This window comes from Amphiura filiformis, chromosome 6, assembly GCF_039555335.1.
Source record: "Amphiura filiformis chromosome 6, Afil_fr2py, whole genome shotgun sequence".
NCBI classification, from domain to species: Eukaryota; Metazoa; Echinodermata; class Ophiuroidea; order Amphilepidida; family Amphiuridae; genus Amphiura; species Amphiura filiformis.
In genome coordinates, this window is record NC_092633.1 from 36,062,542 (window position 1) to 36,082,920 (window position 20,379).

Sequence of the window (20,379 nt, forward strand, 5' to 3'; positions counted from 1 at the left end):
TTTCTTTTTGCATCAGAACTAGCTTGCAACAACAAAATACAGCCCAAACTGTGTCACAAACCAATTTACCTTCAAGTTGGCATTATAGCTGTGTAAGAACTGATTATTCATGTACACTACGTGATGTGCGACTGTGTGCGTAACAAAGTGAATTTAACCATGCCAACTCACTCGTGATTGGTCAGTATTTTAATTATTGTATCCAAGGTCGTGCGTTTGCGTTGTAGTTTGAAATACCTGATACGATCACGGTTGGATGATTTTGGATCACATGCAGCTGTTGAAAGCTGTGGTCATTCAATTGAAATTCAAATATAGTTAGCATTAAGGTGGTACTACACTCGTTGTTAAATTTGTGACTATTTTTTGCATTTTTCTCAAAAAAATAATAACACACTGGTGTAACAAAAGTTCTGTAGGGGCAAGGAATCCAGTTGCTTCACTGGAATTTCAGTGACTCAAGACAAGCGGTACGTTATTTATGATAAGAAAAGAGGTACCGCTACAATGTGGAATGTACCTCGTTTCTTAACATATATAATGAGCCACTTGTCTTGAATCACTGAAATTTCAGTGAAGTAATTGGATTTCTTGCCCCTATAATATACATAACTTTTGTTACCAGTGTGTAGTTATTTTTTGAGAAAAATGCAAAATTAGTCACAAAATTTATCAGGGGGTGTAGTACCACCTTAAACAAGAAATATATTGGAACTGAGAATGAAAATGTTGAGTTCTAAAGTAAAATTTATTAACTGATATGTATTCATATTTCTTCTTCTTACTTGTCCTCAGATATTGAAGTTTCACAATTTGAATTCAATCCTCTTGTCAATATTGTGAAACCAGGTCAAACCTTCAAAGCCAATTTTGACGTGACCATCATGAATGTGAGTCCATATGATCTGCCAAGTTCATCTAAAGATGGCAACTATGAGCTACAATTGCAATTTTTGTTTTTTTCTGATGAGCACTTACTAGTACCATATTATCTAGAATCCAACACAGCTTCTACGCTGCGGGCAGGATTAGAGAGAGGTGTACCTCTTGAACTTGACAACGAACAAGGCAACTTTTCATTTCAAGAAAATGTGTGTTTAGGAAAAGAGCACACTACACGTTTAGTTTGTGTGACAGTTTCTGTTGATGATGTAAAGAATACAGCTATATATTTGGAGAATTCAGCAGTGATTAACCAGGTTCAGCAATGTACACCTTTCCATGATTTGGAATGTGAATCTGAAGGTATGTAGTTTTACATGTAATGCTGGTTTCATACTGATACCGCTAGCTGCTGATCAGCAGTGTGACGCCTGTGCATTGTAGACAAACATGGCTTGTCATTGGCTGACACACCTTTTTTTTATCATCACCAATATCAGTTTCCATATTATACAGAATAAAATCTTCTGTATACATGAAGCGAACTGGTGGAAGTTGACTGATTGACATGAAAACCAGACTGAGCATTTGCTAATTAAACTTTCCCTGGTTAAATTATTAAACAGCCCTTTCAATAATGATCATCAGGGACTCGGTATGAATTATATTATCAAAATGAACCAGACATTTCGGGAATCTGGCTATAGGAATGCCAGTTTAATTCTTTTGGTAAGAACACTGAATTTATACCATTTTGTTTGGTCAAGAGCCTGTTAACCAAAGTGTCATATACAGCCCGTCCCAAAAAAAGTTGTGCAAGTGAAAAGCGCCCTCTTTGGAAATTAGAAAATACTGTTGTGACATGATGCTTACATCAATGTCAAGGGCAAAATACACCCACCTTTGGAGGTGATGCATATGTACATGTAGGCAGGGGTAGCGTTTTAAGGGGTCTTGGGGTCCAGGACTCCTTGATTTGGCAGGTCCCCGTGATTTGGACCCCTTAATTTTGTGCGTCTGTGTAGAATTAGATGCCTGGACCCCTTTAATTGCCAATTTGGACCCCTGGCCTCGGCAGGTCACCGCTAACCCTGCATGTAGGGCTGTTAAGACCCCTTTTTCAGCGTCACTGTCACCCAAAGACCCCATATTTGTTTACAATCACATGCTCTGTCACCCGAAGACCCCCTATTTTTCCATTTGATCTGTCACTCAAAGACCCTTTTTTTTTTTTTTTTCAATTTGAACAGCAACATTCATTTATCACTGATTTTTTACTTATTTTGAAAAACAATTGAAGCCATTTAGAACTAGAAATTCAATATTCAATGTTTCTGTGGCACTGTTTTGTCTCTCACTCAAAGGTTACATTTAAGAAAAAAGGTCATGTTCTCACCCAGTGACCCCATATTTTTCACATTTTGCTCTCACTGAATGCCCCTTGCTGTGAAAGTGTCAGCCCTACATCTATAGCCATTTTATATTGAAGTGCCCCCGGATGATGATGAAGACCAAAATATTAACTCCCTCTTTTCGGGATGACTGCACCCTTCTGGCATAATCCACATTATCAGCCAATATCTCCTTTGTTCAGTGGCTGAACATATTATATATATAGCTCCTTTGGTATAACTCCAATTGACTGATTCAAAGTGTTCAACTTTGTGAACAATTGCTGCAGTACATTCATGTAGATCTAATGCATTTGCAAAAAAATTTATTACACCCCAACTCTTACATGATTACTTAAAGGGGGTTCCCATCTCTCATGAAATAGCTGTAAATTGTAAACAAACTTATATGATCAAATTAAATTACTCAGAACACTTCAAAACAGGGTTTGATCTTATGGGTTATGGTCACAGAAGTGTTATGTGCTTGTGTTTGGGTGGACCATATGGGTGGGCCAATAAAATATTCCAACCATGTAATGTTTTCTAGTTTACTGGCATATTTGATGTAATTAGCATTAATTAGTTTTAATTTGTGTGTGTACAGGTGCTGAGACTTTAGAGGTACTTCCAATTGGACTTATATGCGGTATAGTTGTGCCATTAATGCTTATCACAATCATTTTTTATGTGTGTTATCGACGCATATTCCCGCGCATATTCAACCAGGATGGAAGTACAGGAGGTATTCAACGTATCAGTCAACAGGTAAGAGGAACTTGATTATTTCTTCATTTTAAAAACGAAGTAGGAACATAAAAAACCAGGTCACAAGCTGGGAAACCTGCCTTTGATTTTCAACAATCATAGGCCTTAAGGGATCGAGTAGTGACGTTTGCACAGTATTTTTGTGGGACCTAGCTGAGAGCACATCAGACACACCAAATTGCAAACAAGGAATGTCCTTCTGATATGATCGCATAGAGGACCAGAGAGCTATTTAAGGAAAAGAAATTTTTCACTCCTTTTTTTATTGCTCAAACAAATTGCCATTTTTCTTATGCCCACATGCACAATTTTTTTACAACCTCCCCCTCTTATGTATGCTTTGTGCATAACTTAAAATGGAGAAAATTATGGATGGCCCCTAATGTACAGGCTGATGCAAAATGAAGTACACTCTCGTTTGTGATGCTTTTGTACGAAATCTATAAGGAATCCACCGTAAATGAAAATATTATCGGGAAGAGTAGAATATGAACGTTTAAATCAAAAAAAGAATTGTTTATTTGCTTATACCAAACTGGTTTTATTCAAATGAGTATAATTCATGTTTGGTATTAGCAAATTTTGACATTCAGACTCTACTCTTTCCAATGATATTTTCAACAGACTCCTTATAGATTTTGTATAAAAGCACCACCAACAGGAATGTACATCATTTTGAATCACCCTGTATGTGGACAAAGATATAAACAATTCCTTATAGGTGACCCGTTCTGACAAAACCAGAAGCAAGTCGCATTTTTGACATTTTTATTTGAACAAAAATGTAACCACGGGACAATAAGCTTTAAAATGATACCAAAATTATTTACATAGCATCAATACTTTTTAAGATATGAATTTTGTAAATGATACCTTGATATTTTTGCCAAATTGCTATTCTGAGTAATGGGCTAATTATTCCAAAGCATATTCCAAAATTTGATTTTTTTTTTATGGGAATGTCATCTTTAAATACCTATAACTCAAAAACATGCCTGGCGACTTGTTTCAGGTTTTGAGCTGGTCACATATGTAACCTAAACAGCAATATTTGCATTGACCAATAATGAAGAATGTGTATCTTGTATTCCTGTTTAAACAGAGAACCGGTGATGATTCAGAGATGTTAGACCCAGAAGGCTATGAGGTAAGGCTTATATAGTATATTAACCCTAATGTTTAAAGTGGTTTGGGGCTATCGGAAAGGAAAATGGTATGAATAGGAGAGAAGAAGAAGGAAGTTACTTGGCACCTCCAGGATTCAAACCTTAGACCTCTCGGGTGCCAAGCACTAGATCACCGACCGGTAGCCACAGGTCTTTCGCTGGCCCGGCCAATGAAAGCATGCACATATTTAGGCTGATTACATCATGACACCACATGGGATGCATGCACAGTGGTTTTGCTTTGAAATATTGTATAGAATTAGATTTGAGAAATTAAGAGGCGTGCAGGGCCAAATTCATTTATCAGGAGAAAATACAGATTTTAGCCCTAATTAGTATAATTATCTAAATAGATGTTCTTTCAGCTGATATATATAAATTACCCTAAGACAGAGAAATTGAAAAACACTCGGACGCAAAATTTGCATGCATGTTGGCAATCAGACACGACAACCATTTATTGACTTTTCTCAGCCGTACTATAGCCAAATATATAATAGGAGATTCTCTAATCGAGCGAATTATACCCAACCCAAGACTCTAGCGAAACAACGACCAAAGGCGCAGAAAATCTCGTTTTAGCAAAACCAAATGTGATCCAAATTTGCACTCGGGTGGCCACCACCCGAGGCTTAAATTCTGAGCGTTTGACCCCGAACCCGTGGATCATTAAATCAAATATCATGGCTGGAAACTCAACAATAAATTACGGTACTGGTGCATACAGATGCCACGCTCCCAAGTGGAATTCCTGAGACTCTTCAACAGGTGATCTACCTGAAGTTCAAAGGATCAAGTCTTAATGTTAGCATTCTATGACATATACATATATCATAATAAATAAATACAGAAAAGATAATTCAAAACCCAGCATTATTTTCTTTTTGCTTACTGTGTGAAGTCTTTGACCTTATAAAAGACTACTTTACTGTTTTTGATGACACCTGTGCCTGCATGTAACAATACGATTGTCAATTCCTGTACATATATATAGTTTTGGCGACTTACTTTCCCTCTTGAACTATCATCCTAAAAAGGTTGATACAGAACAATTATATAAATTTTATGTAGCAACATATTGAACACATGATCTAATTAAACAGTGTACATTGTATCTTTGAAGATCTGAGAAAGGGAAATTAATTGCAAGTCACATGTAATTTTAATGATCGGCGTCAACTCTTTATTCCTCCCTCCTTATCTACAGGGACCATAATTCTTGATTTTTCTTTTAAACTTACAGACAGTTAAATGCTTTAATTAGCTATTATTTAACACACTACCATGTACATGTAGTAGATAAAATATATCTGTATTTATACAGGTCATTATCTCATTACTGTCACACATAATTATATTTTACTTCCTTCTCACATGTCCACACAGGGCGCGGTGGGTGGGAAGATTTATGTTGTTGTCGTGTCCAATACAAAACCAACAGTGAATAAATCACCACCTAATCACGCCCGAAACCCGCGAAGGCGGCAAATCACATTGGTTCCCGGTCGAGCCAAACAATACAAATTTATCTACATGACAATGATTGACATCTGACCCGGTAAACAATAACATGGATTGGCCCATTTCTCAGCAAGGGTAAATTGAGTTTAACTTGTTGCACTGTGTTAAACTTTATTACAGTGATTTATGGTAACTATATTCATTTTTACCAGCTTTTTAAGAAACAAAAAAATTTGCATGGTACACTACTGTATTAGATACAGGGTGAGAAAAAGACCATTATCAGAAATAATCGTGTCTTCTTGAGGTATGAAGCATGTTAGTCGCTCGGAAGGCAGTGTCTTGCTTTCCAAGCGACTAACATGCGAACCATACAAGAAGCCGATTTCTGATAATGGACTGTTTTGAACCGTTTATCTTACATATACGGCGAGCCAAACAAAATGAATTTGTTGTAATGGTTTAATCATTTTCAAAAAGACAAAATGTAAAAGCTGATGTATTTTCTTGTAAAAGTTGAGGGTTTTTCCCAAAATAAAAACGCCTTCAGACAGTGCAATATTCCTCTTGTGTCCTGCATTTGAGTCTACAAGTCTATCTAGTGACAAATACAAGTGATTTAATTAAATTAAATCAATACAAAATTGATTCAGTGGATTATACAGGGGATTCTATATTCAATTCATTAATTGAGAGCCTTATTCCGGCATAAGTAATTACGCTTTAGAACCTGATTGGCACAGTATATTGTATCATTGAAATCAAAGGCCACAAAATTTTGAGGTAATAAGCTGGATTTCCAGCAAAACCTGAAAACATTCATACCTGTCAATAACTATAAAGTATCCACAGACAAGGGAATGAGACACACAAAAGCAACAATATTGGAGCTATTGAAAAACAATTAAGATATCAAAATTTGGAGTGCATAATATGAATGTATCTGCTTTGTGTTTCAGACGACATTGGATTCCCTTAATAGAGAGAGGGTAAGTTGTTTAATATCTTGCTTGTTCTTGGAAGGAGCTAATCCTAATTCCAGAAAAATACAGCATTAATTAGCTTTAATTTTTGCGTATATAAAATATCCTGTTTGGCCAAATGAAACGTAACTAAAGGATTAAGATTTAGCTATGTTTCATCATAGTGTATGGTTTCATTTGGCAAAACAGGATAATATTTTTTTAATCCTACTAATATTATTTCATATTATACATTATGACTTTAAATTGTCTAATTGTGTGTACGGGGAGCAAGCAGGAAATGTGGCATATATGTCTTTATCATTCAGTAGACATGAATAACGACATTTCATTGGTTAATAGCCAAATAATATAATTCATAAATTACCATACAATATATAGCCGTATTAATCAGCTTTTAATCAGCACCGGCAACCAGCTGGTCTGCATAATCCCGGAGTAATGTAAATTTTACTCAAACCCGTTTACAGTCTGTCCACATAGAAGTACAAAGTAAATAGACTGCTGTTGCGCCAACTGCTGCGCGATTTGTACTTTCCGAGCGCACGACGCTTTTTACGCATCACTTTTTTAACACACAGTGCATGTGATGCAAAGCATCGACCCCCCGATGTCATACATGTAGATTTGGTTTGTACTTCTATATGGACAGACTGTACACGATAATCTTTGTAAACTAGGCCTAATTCTCCAATAAAGCTTGAGAGCTCAACCAGCACTGTCATCTTCCACACCAACTCAACTCTGCTGAGACCAAAGAAACCCGCTTTTTGCTCCAAATTTCATTCAGAATATTATTTGGTGTGGCAGATTTCAGTGAAATCCGTGTTTCAATATGGACACCTGCTTTGTAGCTGAAGTGCCGTGATGATTGTTATGAAACAATCGTTGCTGTGAAAAAAGTTTGATAATGTTTTTCCTACCCTTATACAAACTCTAAGCCCTTCCCAAACCTTACTACATGTATACAAACCCACCCAAGCCCAACTAGCCTAACACCCTTGCCCCAACCCCCCAAATTATCGATTAGCGATTATCTGCGATTTCAATGAGAGAAGACGTGTTTTCACGACTCTGCTAAAACATGTAGCGGATAATAGCAAATCGATGAGCTGATGGGGCTTGCCACTGCGGCTGTTTATCATTAATATTGCATACTACTACTGTACTACTGTCGTTGACCATTTATATTATCAATTATTGTACACTGTTCTTACTAATTTGAAGGAATTGACATTGGAATTTACTAAGTAACTTGACAGTAAGTAAAATGGAAACTAACGTACTTGCCAAGAGTGTTGTTGATGCACTTGTTGTAGCGATCAATTTGAACAATGTTGAAGTCACTGTTATCAGAATCCTTAGACGAGAAACTCAAAATCTTAAGTGACAAAATGGATGTAATAAAGGCTGAAACCAATGAAAAGATGGAAGCGATGAAAGCAGACTACAATGAGAAGATTGAGGAGTTGAAAGGAGAATTGCATGATGCGCGTGTAGAACACGAGAAGCTTGAAAAATCACATGAAAAGCTGCAAGAGAACTCTAATAAGAACTGTAGCACATCTATAAACAATACTCTACTCAACCACCAAGGTATGAACTATTTAGAACAACAGTCCTTTCTTAATTCCATTCGGATAACGGGCGTGTCCGAGTCACCTGTCAAGAAAGACCCAGAGACAGACAAGATCATACCAGAGGACGTGGTGGAAGTAGTCAAAAACATAGCCCAAAAAGCGGGAGTAGAAATGCGTGAAGAAGATATAGACTATGCCAGGAGATTGCAAAAACCTAAACACCAGCAAAACACAGCAGCCCCGAGACCAATTGAGGTCAAGTTCACAAGAAATGTCATTAGGCAAAAGGTTATCTCATCACGAAAATCACTGAAGGGCACAGGAATTGGAATACATGAAATCCTCACAAAAACAAACCAAACAATATACAATGAGGCCAGAGACATGGCAAAACACGTTGAAAAAGCTAAATCAGTGTGGACATGGAATGGGGTATGCACAATTCTGTCGAGGAGATCAGGAAGATAGCTGACAAGCACTTATAATTATGTCTGAATTAGAAATGAAACTTTAACAGAAAAATATCTTATGTATAATAGATACTCTTGTATATATTAAATTGTTCAGTAAAAAATCCATTCGTGATTTATGAGGTCTAATTGACTCATAGTATACGTACATACAGAGGTTTCATGTAAAAACTTAAACTAAGCTTATGTTAATGTATTTATAATGAGAGAGTGACTTAAAGTTGTACATAGTTCTTTTTTTTCAAATGAACTCTGTATATCATATTATTTTCAGATTGGAAAACTGGCAAGCACACCATTTTGTTTTCATATTTGAAAGCAATACAATCATCATGCATGTAGAACTGTATACTAAAATATGTCTCACAAATGTAATTGTTAACTTGATTATATATCGATACATGTTCGATTAGTTAATAATTTGTTGACAAGCTTTGCGCTTATTTCAATAAAAGTGATCTACAACCGTGAAGCAAAATCGATAGTAGAAGAAGCTCAAGTAACCCGTTAAAAACTTCATACAATTTACTACTTGAATATGTTAAATATAATGGCTATGTGTAGCGCCTCAAAATCGGCTTAACCTTGTCCGCACACTAGCAATCCTCATTATTTCACTTTATATAAACCTTTGATTTTTTAATCTATTTATATTTGTGTATATTTATATATTTTTCTATGTCTGTTTCTAATTTAAATACTTGTGATGTCTGTGTTGTGTGCTCGAAAATAGTAAAAAAATGCCACAAAGATATATCATGCCAAAATGTACGGGATATGTGCACAAAAATGTACAAAACTCAAGCCAAAACAACTAAAATGTCTAAATCCTAAAGAGTGGGTGTGCTCAAAGTGCTCAAACAACACTATTCCTGATTCTGATTTTGAAGAAGATGCAAAAGACTTAAACGAAAATCCTCAACTTAAAGTTACTAAGTTAGACATAAAAAAATATGATAAAATGGTTTTTAATCCTATACGATTTGATTGTAATTCATTGGAAAAAAGATATAACGATGTAGTAAATGATGATACGGAAAGGAGTCATGAATGCTCATATGTTACCCCTGAACAGTTTTCCTCAGATTCTAATTCTAGTATTGGCAAATTTAGTTTCCTAAATGTTAATATTAGAAGCCTATCAAATAATTTCGAAAAGCTCAAAGAATGCATTAATATATTGGAAAATGACTTTAGTGTAATTGGGATATCAGAAACTCACCTTAAAGACAAACCAAATGACTTTTATAACATATCTGGGTATAAAGTAGAATATACAAATAGAATTGCAAGAGAGAAAGGTGGCGTATGCATGTATGTATCTGACAAAATTAATTGTAAACTACGAAAAGATCTTTGTATTGCAAACTGTAATTACGAATCCTGTTTTATTGAAATTGAATGTAATAATGCTAAGAACATTGTAGTCGGAGTTGTATATAGAGCACATACGTCTATTGATGACTTCATGACAGATATTGAGCCCGTCTTTAAGAAACTGAATACAGAGAAAAAATCAGTTTATATCATGGGAGATTTAAACATTGACCTTTTAAAGGTAGATACCCATAGACCTACTCATGATTATCTTGAACTCATTTATTCCTATTCCTTATTACCTACGATATACAAACCAACACGGATTACTGAAACTACTGCAACAATAATTGATAATATTTTAACCAATGATGAAAATATTATTAAATCCTCCATAATAGTTACCGATATAACTGATCATTTACCAACTGTGTTAACAACTCGTAATACCCTAACTAGTCCATCTAATAATTCTAAAAGAATTTCTTACAAAAGGAATCACACTGACGATAATATTGCAAAATTTAAAAAGAGGTTATCAGAAGTTAAGTGGCAGGAAGTTCTTGATAACAACAATGTAGATGACGATTACAATAAGTTCCTAGAAACTTTTGATAAGTTATATAACGAATGCATACCACTTAAGAAATGCACTAATAATAGAAAGAAGGAACCAATGTCTCCCTGGATCACAAAAGGCCTACTAAAAAGTATCAATAAGAAAAATAAATTATACAAACAATATCTTCACTCCCCAAGTCAAAATGGACTTCAAAAATTTAAAACTTATAAAAATGTATTAAACATGCTTATACGTAAAGCTAAAAGAAAATATTATTTCTTGAAATTCGAACATAGCAAGAATAATATGAAGCAAACATGGAATACAATAAATAATATTCTTGGTCGAGGAAAGCAGAAATCTTCCCAGAATAAATTTAAGGATGGTCATGGCAACATATATACAAACTCTGACGATATATCAAATCAATTTAATGATTTTTTTGTAAATGTAGGCACGGAACTTGCATCCAGTATTCAAGATTCCGACAAAAAATATTATGATTACCTTCATGATCCAAGATTTAGTAGCATGTACATGAGCCCAATTGTGGAAATGGATATTATAAAAATTATTGATAAATTTAACCAAAATAAAAGTGCTGGTAATGATAACATAGGAAATTTTATTATAAAAAGAGTAGCTAAGGAAATCGTAAAACCTCTTACAAGCATATTTAATATGTCAATCTCAACAGGTATTGTTCCTGAAAAACTAAAAATAGCTAAGGTTATACCAATATACAAAAAACAAGAAGCTGAAGTCTTCTCCAATTATAGACCAGTGTCACTTTTACCATGTTTTTCAAAGATTTTAGAAAGACTTGTATTTGATAAATGTGTTAACTACATAGATACTCACGAAATCCTTAATGACAAACAATTTGGATTTCGATCCAACCACTCTACCTATATGGCTATATTACAGCTGGTGGATAAAATTAATACAGCAGTGGACAAAAAATAAAGCAACTATTGGAATTTTCTTAGATTTATCAAAAGCGTTTGATACAATTGACCACCAAATACTTCTTCATAAATTAGAGCATTATGGATTTCGTGGTGTGGTATTGGAATGGTTTACAAATTATCTAAGTAATAGAAAGCAATATGTATCCTACAACACGTGTGACTCACAACTTAAAGATATTGTATGTGGTGTTCCGCAAGGATCAATATTAGGTCCACTATTTTTAGCTCATTTGCGCCAGCAAATGAACTATAGCCGTAGTCTAAATTTGTCTATGTTTTTTACTTTCTCTTGCTACATCGTTTGAGCAATGGAGCTAGTAATTTGAGGGAGCGATCTTTGCATGATTGTTCATGATTGTTACTTATTTAGCTAGGAAAATTCGGACGGAAAGTGTCATTTTTTGAGCATTTTGTTACGAAAATGTTTACCACATTTCATGGAATAGTCTCCTATGCAGACTGTTTGTGGTGCTTTTCATATTACAAACACTGTACAAACTCCTTGATCTGGCGATTTTGTAAAAGAGATGTTTGCTTTTCAGTGTTGCTTTGCCTTACATTCTGTAAGTCAATAAAGCACCAATTGGGCTCGTGCTGTGTATAGGCCCTTACTTCTGTGCACGAGCCATGAGCAAATGGTGTCTCAAATTCTCCCAATTTGGGCTACCAAATTGTTGGTTGGCAACCCCGACTATGAACAAAATCTCACTCATTTATCACACATCTTGACCAGTTACTAAACCCAATTAGTTATGTAAACATTTACTCAAGGTGAGTAGCACTGTTTCAGTGCCTGGTATATCAGTATATGGGACCATGACAACCCCTCTCTGAGGTGGAATGTTTTAAAATTGTTGGTATTCGAATTGTAAGGAAAAGTAAGTATGTTTTGCCGTTTCAACGAATGAAAACGAAAGCGAGTATTACCAAAGTTATGTTTGAACTAATTATGACTTTAAAAAGTTCTAGGTATAGGCCTAAATGTAACAATAATAGTTAATATACAGCATCATATGGTCAGCAGAAGAAAATTACATCACCTGTGATGTCATAGCAGTGTCCTTGACCGTGGTCCTTACTCCTTGACCACTGAACAGCATGATATCATGTTGATAACAGATCTATAGAATCAAAATCTTCATCATATCACAGATTCTCAACAATCTTTGTTCATATGGACCCTATTGATATGATCTATCATATCCTGTGTCGTTTTTTAGGCCTAGCTATAATATGGGCATAATTTAATCATGTAGGCCTATAGTATTGAACAATGTACCCCATTTGACATGCACTTATAGATAAATAAATTGTCTTACATTATTAATTTAATAACTTCTTTATTATAAATAAAATGACACATAAGGGACCGATCGTTATTTACGGCAGGGGGGGAATGGGTGTTTTGGCAAAAATATCGACAAAAAATTTCGCGTTCCCCCCCCTCGCGTCCGCTCAAAATTTCGCGTTCCCCTTGTTTTCCCAATTTTCTCCATTTAAAATTTAACAATCCCCCTCCTGGTTCAACTAAAATTTCAGGTTCCCCCCTCAAGACCACAAAAATTTCGTGTTCCCCCTAAATTTACCCATTCCCCCCTGCCATAAATAACGATCGCTCCCTAACTTATGTGAAGTCACTTTCTATCTTTTTTATTTGATTCATAAAATTACATTCAACAAAATGATTGAAGAGAAAACACACAAGGCACTGGGCAGACTGTTATAGAATGGAGTAGGTAAGATGCCATGTCCATAGCTTCGCAGGAGTTTCCGACTAGCAATCAACATGATCAGCACATTCAGAAAAACACAGTTTAAGAGTGACGATTGTAGTGAGTAATCAGTCCTTTATAAATGTGCTGGCCACTATCTATTATAATATAGTCCGGGGGGGAGGGACACACTTTAGAAGTGACGGGTATGTGCCTACCGGCGTCGCGAAGTTTGGGGCCTATCAGGTACAAATAGTCATTTAAAAAAGGGGTCATTGGGTACAAACAAAATAAAAAAAGGGTGTCATTGGGTATAATATTTTGAAAAAAGGGGGTCATTGAGTATAAGATTTTAAAAAAAGGGTCATCGGGTAAAAATATTTGAAAAAATGGAGCAATGAGGTTTGAGAATACTGAAATGTGTTTTTTCAAAGTTGGCAGCCCTGTATACATAGCTATACATGGCTAGTTTCAAGTTTTTATTTGGAAATTGCTTTTACATCAGTGGCACTCATCTATCCGATGGTGCATCCAATGCATTAAATATACAAACAAAACTGTATTAAACAAGATAAAATCAAAGGATACTTGACAAGCAAAAGGTACAAATAAATAAATGCCTTGAATAAATAAATATCTTGAGAACCGTAAGTATATTTTCAAAATGCTGATTTGTGCTTGATCACAGCACTATGGTGATTTTGAGGTTTGGGAATACTGAAATGTGTTTTTCAAAGTTGGCAGCCCTGTATACATAGCTATACATGGCTATACATGGCTATACATGGCTATACATGGCTATACATGGCTATACATGGCTATACATAGCTATACATGGCTATACATGGCTATGACATGGTTACATATGGCTATACATAGCTATGCATGGCTATACATGGCTATACATAGCTATCCATTGCTATACATAGCTATGCATGGCTGTACATAGCTATGCATGGCTATACATAGCTATGCATGGCTATACATAACTATGCATGGCTATACATAGCTATGCATGGCATTTACCATGAAACTGTTGTAGTTTTTAAGTTTCAAGTTTTTATTTGGAAATTGCTTTTACATCAGTGGCACTCATCTATCCGATGGTGCATATTAAACAAAATAAAATCAAAGGATACTCGACAAGCAAAAGGTATAAATAAATGCCTTGAATAAAGAAATATCTTGAGAACCGTAAGTATATTTTCAAAATGCTGATTTCTGCTTGATCACAGCACTATGGTGATTTTGAGGTTTGAGAATACTGAAATGTGTTTTTCAAAGTTGGCAGCCCTGTATACATAGCTATACATGGCTATACATGGCTATGACATGGTTACATATGGCTATACATGGCCATAAATAGCTATCCATGGCTATACATAGCTATCCATGGCTATACATAGCTATGCATGGCTAGATACATAACTATGCATGGCTATACATAGCTATGCATGGGCAGCTATACATAACTATGCATGGCTATACATAGCTATGCATGGCTATACATAGCTATGCATGGTATTCCTGACCATAACCCATAACAAATGAGCTACAGCACCAGTGGTGCTCTTGTTTATATTATATATTAATGATATCACTAGTATCTCTAATATTCTGGATTTTATACTATTTGCTGATGATACCACTATCCTTTACTCGCATGAAAATATTGAGAATCAAACAAATGTCGTGAATGCTGAATTGAAAGAAGTAAGCAATTGGTTTAGAGCAAACAAGTTATCAGTAAATGCAAGCAAAACAAATTATATGTTATTAGGAACGCCTCATATGACATCAGTCAAAGTGCAGCAAGATTTAAACATCGTCCTAAACAACACACTATTGGACCGAGTGAAACATACCAAATTTTTAGGTGTCTTAATAGATGAAAACCTCACCTGGAAATGTCATATTGACTGTGTTTCCAAAACTTTGTCGAGAAATATTGGTATCATGAACAAATTAAAACACTTTATTCCTGATCGAATATTATATACCTTATATTGTACTTTTATTTTGCCGTACCTCAATTATGGAATTCTAATCTGGGGGAATACATGTAAACTTTATTTAGATAAACTGACCAAACTCCAAAAATGGGCAATAAGAACAATTTCTAATAGTCATTATATATAGAAGTCATACCAGACCTTTATTTGCCAAATACAACATTTTAAATATAGAAGATATGTATTCTCTTGAACTTGGTGTATTTATGTACAAGAATTCCATACATGAGTTACCCAATTCATTTAATGAGTATTTTACAAAACGTTCTGACATCCATGACTACCAGACAAGACGAAATAATGATCTCCAGTTAACAAAAAATAAAAGAGTTTTTTCCGACCATTCCATTCGAACGAGCGGGCTAGGGTTGTCCAGAAAATCATATTTGTTAGGAAACCTCGCCTAGTGAAGTTTTTCCCATTATACTATTTATATTAAGTCTATAAACACTTTTTACAAAATTTTTGCAAGTTATCCTGAGGTCCCTCAAAGCCCCTAAACATTTGAACCCAAGGTTGCCGAATTCGGCAGGCTTATTTACAATGTGTTAACACACAGGTCCAATTATGAAACTGACGTTATTACAGGTAAACTAAGTAGTATGCTCTCTAAATGTAAAAGAGTGAAAAACACACTGTCCAAAAGAGTGAGAAGAGTGAAAATCACTCCAAAAAGAGTGAAAATTACTCTAAAAAGAGTTAAAATCACTCTTGGATTTTCACTCTTTTTGGAGTGATTTTTTACTCTTTTCACCCTTTTGGATAGTGAGTTTTTCTCTTTTATATTTTGAGAGTGAATAAAAGTATGTGCCTATGAATCTGTACCAACCTGCTTACTTTGTAATGTCCTAGAAGAGGAAGTACTTATACAACTCAATATTTTATGAGTGGTGACTGTTATTGGCCTATATATTTTGTGGTGCTTCACAGTGTCATATCAAGTGTCTTCTTATCAAAACTGGGGCACTGCTTCCTGTGGTGTTCAACACCCTGCAACAGCCAAGATCTTTGCTGAGGATCAGTGGTAATTATTGTGGCAAAGTCGGATATTAACTTGACTCCACGCTCGGCTGCATCGTTTACAACTTTCACTGTACGAACAAATTGTTCAGCAGCACAAAATGCAGGATCTGACGACCATTGCTCGACTGGTTTAGCAAGCCAATCCGTGGTTACATTCAGAATGCGGAACAATGAGTGGGATTCGGGACCAATCAAATCTGCCAACGTTGTGTCACGAGCAACTTTGCGGAAGAGAGGCTTACCGAGGCGTAAGTTTTCAGGCACTGGTGTCGCCAACAGCCGAGCAGCCATTTGTTGTTTCAAGCTGTCGGTCATCTTCTGACTCTTACTGAACATTGCAAATGGAACGACTTCTTCTGAGAGGTACCACCCGTGGTTACCAAGTTTCTGAATGACAATGTCTGCAACTTCCTCATCAACTCTGCGAAATTCCATCATATCGTGGATGAGCTGAAGATCGTTTATTGGAGCATCAGCACCATTGCTGGCTTTCATCCATGCTGGAGTGAAGAAAAGTGCCAGAAACTTGTTCATACGCATCAGATTTGCCACCATACAATCATCATATAGCATTGCCTTGGAAAACATGTACATCTTTCCAGCATAGATGTTGTTGGCCATCCAGCGGGCTTGATGAATGGCGCCTGGCTTGAGGAAATGGATGCCACGTGGAGGAGTTTCACCCAAGATGATTAGCGTATTCTCCACACACTCGCGGTAGTCATCACGCGGGAAAGTAGCTGAATCTTGACAGGTAAGCAGAGCAGTAAAGTCCTTGACAACCTCATTTCTAACCTGCAACAACCAGGGTTCTTGACAGGCAGTATTTGTATTGGAACTTCTTTGTCCACATCTGACCAAGCCGCTTTGAATTGGGCAAACAGTTTATTTTCTGGGCCAAGGATAGCACCAAACAAAAGTTTCCAGACAACACCGACAACAAGTTCTAAAATATGGTGGCGACATGCTAGATACAACAGCTTTTTACCCATATCGTTCTTCAATAAGCTTGGCAGCTCCTTTGTGTATGCCACTGTTGCTGGCTGTCGTATCAAATACTAATGCCGCAACTCTGTCTGACATTTCCCAAACTTCAAGGAGATCATATGTAGCATCTGCTTGTGTCTTTCCTTTGGAATTAACAAGTGTCGGCACACCAAGTAACTTTCCTCCTTGTATTCTGGTTCCCCGACAGAAGAACTGCAAGCCGTTCATAGCTGTCTCCTAACATGTCTTTCAAAAGCTTGCCATCCCAATGTAGTGCACCAAAGAGGGGTGGATTCTGCCTAAACGTGTTTATGACATCTTCAGCTAGCTTTTGTCGATTGCACATTCGACTTCGACGAGTTGTGGATCTTGATATGTCAAAATCATCCAGACTTCCGCCAGATGCTTTTATTACTGCTGATACGATCATTGTAGTCTGATTGTCAGATAGTTTAAGGCGATCTACAGCACTTGTTATTTCATCACACTGCATAACTTCCTTAGGTAAGTTGAGGCATACAAGCTCCCTTTCTGGCTGCTTCTCATCCAGTAAGTTAACCTCAGGATCAATTTCCATAGAGTCGTCGTCTTCTGGCAATTGTACATCTGTATCTACATGTAGGCCTGATAAAGAAGCAGCTCCCTTTACCATCTCTATCCTTGACATTTCTAACCTCTTCTGTTCTCTTTCTTTAATTCTTGATTCTTGTACCTGTCTCGCAAGGAGTATTTCAGCCTTTGTTTGAAATACTTTATCATGCCCATCCATACTAGCCCTCCTTTCCTGTTGCTGATCTAAATAAAAATCAATATCATCCTGTTTCTTCTTGGGTGACAGAAGTCTTGATTTCATTATTTCAGCGATGGCGTCAGGTGCACCAATATCGAAAAGAGTGTCCAACCGTGCTACAAAGTTTGCTCGCCTGTTACCCGGATCTGATGGTCGCCCTTTGTTTTTCATTAACTTTTGCCACTCATTCCACATTTTCATCACATCAAACATGCAGTTCTGTCTGTATTTTGTTTTGATCCGTGCCATATTCCAAAAAACAATAACGCTGTCGACCACATCGTATGCAATTTCTTCATTTTTTACTTTGTTTTTAATGTTATCTGGGTCACTCCTGAGATACAGTACATATTTCATGACCTGTCTGCAGTCTGGCAACTTGGCTCCTGTTATTGAAGCTGATGGATGTCCTATCAGCCAAAAGTCAGTTAATGTTCTTGTAACGGGCCTCTTCGGAGTGACCGCACCGGATCATCAGCAACTGTACTCTTGGTAGGGACTTCCGCATGCGTATCTGTTTACCACTTCTAGTAGTCATCTTGTGCTGACAAAAAGCAAATGAGCAGTGATACACTATAGCTACATTGCTACAGTTATGTCAGTTCATCAAGCTTTGCAGTTTGGTGTGATTTCCCTGTTTGTATCTGCTTTCTATGCTGAGTTACAATTTTTTACAAGGCAACCTTAGTACTTACAGGCAATTTTTAGGGGTCTATATCAAAATTTGAGATTTGTAAGATGCACAATGTTTCAGTTTGTATTATCAAATGCTCATAATAGCAAAAGGCAAGCAAAGTTAAAACCTAGGCAAATCACTCCAACAAGCGTGAAAATCCAATTTCCACTCTATGAAGGAGCCATATAAACTAATATGGCTCCGTGATTGAGTGGAAATTGGACTAATTTTCACTCATTTGGAGTGATTTTCACTCTTTTTGGAGTGATTTTCACTCTTTTTAGAGTAATTTTCACTCTTTTTGGAGTGATTTTCACTCTTCTCACTCTTTTGGACAGTGTGTTTTTCACTCTTTTACATTTAGAGAGCATACTACTTAGTTTACCTGTAATAACGTCAGTTTCATAATTGGACCTGTGTGTTAACACATTGTAAAGCCTGCCGAATTCGGCAACCTTGGGTTCAAATGTTTAGGGGCTTTGAGGGACCTCAGGATAACTTGCAAAATTTTTGTAAAAAGTGTTTATAGACTTAATATGAATAGTATAATGGGAAAAACTTCACTAGGCGAGGTTTCCTAACAAATATGATTTTCTGGACAACCCTAGAGCGGGCCCATACTTTGGAACTCTCTAGATAAAAAAATTAAAGACTCAAAGTCCATAAAACATTTCCGCAAACACCTTAAACAAAAACTTATCTCTAAGTACAATTAGGCCATTCTCGAGCACTGTAATTTGTCATGTCTGTTAGTCATTTTTATTTATTTTTGTTGATTTCATAATCTTTGTTTTGTTTTTTCGTCAGGGAAAGGCAATTCTCAGGCCTTATTGGCCTTCCTGCCTTTTCCGCCATATTGTGTTTCTTTATTTTTGATGTAGTTGTATATTTTTATATATGGAAATAAATGAATGAATGAATGAATGAAAAAGGAACCCCCAAATCGGACCTATATTAGCATGTTTAGTAAATGCATTAATATATATTAATAAAGTTTCAATTACTTTATTTAGCCTCATCTCATCAAAATGGCAATTTTTATGGCTAATTATAGGAAGGAGAACCCTTTCACATAATTTTGGAAATTTAAAAAATTTTCTAAAATTCTGAAAATACCAAAAAAATATATTTAAGTGCACAAGCTTTTTTCTTCTGGGTAAGAATTTTTTTCTTGCATGCAACAGCTTTTTTCTTGCAGGTTAGAAATTTGATAAATAGGTCCATGCATGCATTTTGTATATGATGACCTATTTATCAAAAGAGTTAGACTTTTCCAGATATGACACTTATAAAAGAAGGCACCATTTTGACCGATTTGTGTGTAAACTATAGATGGCTACTTTGTGTGTAAACTCTATGGGTGATTAGCACTAATTAGCACTCGAGTTAAACAATTAATGAGATTTTTTGTTACAAGTCATATTTCATTAGTTAAGGCAGCTGTGTACTCTAGACATTGTTTTTTTTGCAAAATTGAGTTTTTTTAATATGTTTGTACTTTGTTATGTTTTTTATTAATACAAGGAATGAAAATCCAGATTTATAAACTCCAACTGCAATATTTTAAGGATTTTATTTCACTATTCCAATCGTGTTTGAAATTGAAAAGGAAAGAAAATCTTTGTTGT

The 20,379-nt window shown here is 35.9% G+C and overlaps 1 protein-coding gene across 1 annotated transcript in view; it reads left to right on the plus strand.

Moving 5' to 3' along the window:
• LOC140154249 (uncharacterized) overlaps positions 1 to 20,379 on the plus strand; it is a 62,827-nt gene that overhangs the window by 15,461 nt on the left and 26,987 nt on the right. Inside the window, exons 5-8 of the mRNA XM_072176836.1 lie at positions 796 to 1,245; positions 2,881 to 3,041; positions 4,144 to 4,188; positions 6,628 to 6,657. Of these exons, the coding sequence (XP_072032937.1) occupies positions 796 to 1,245; positions 2,881 to 3,041; positions 4,144 to 4,188; positions 6,628 to 6,657 (686 nt within the window). The remainder of the gene's footprint in view (positions 1 to 795; positions 1,246 to 2,880; positions 3,042 to 4,143; positions 4,189 to 6,627; positions 6,658 to 20,379) is intronic.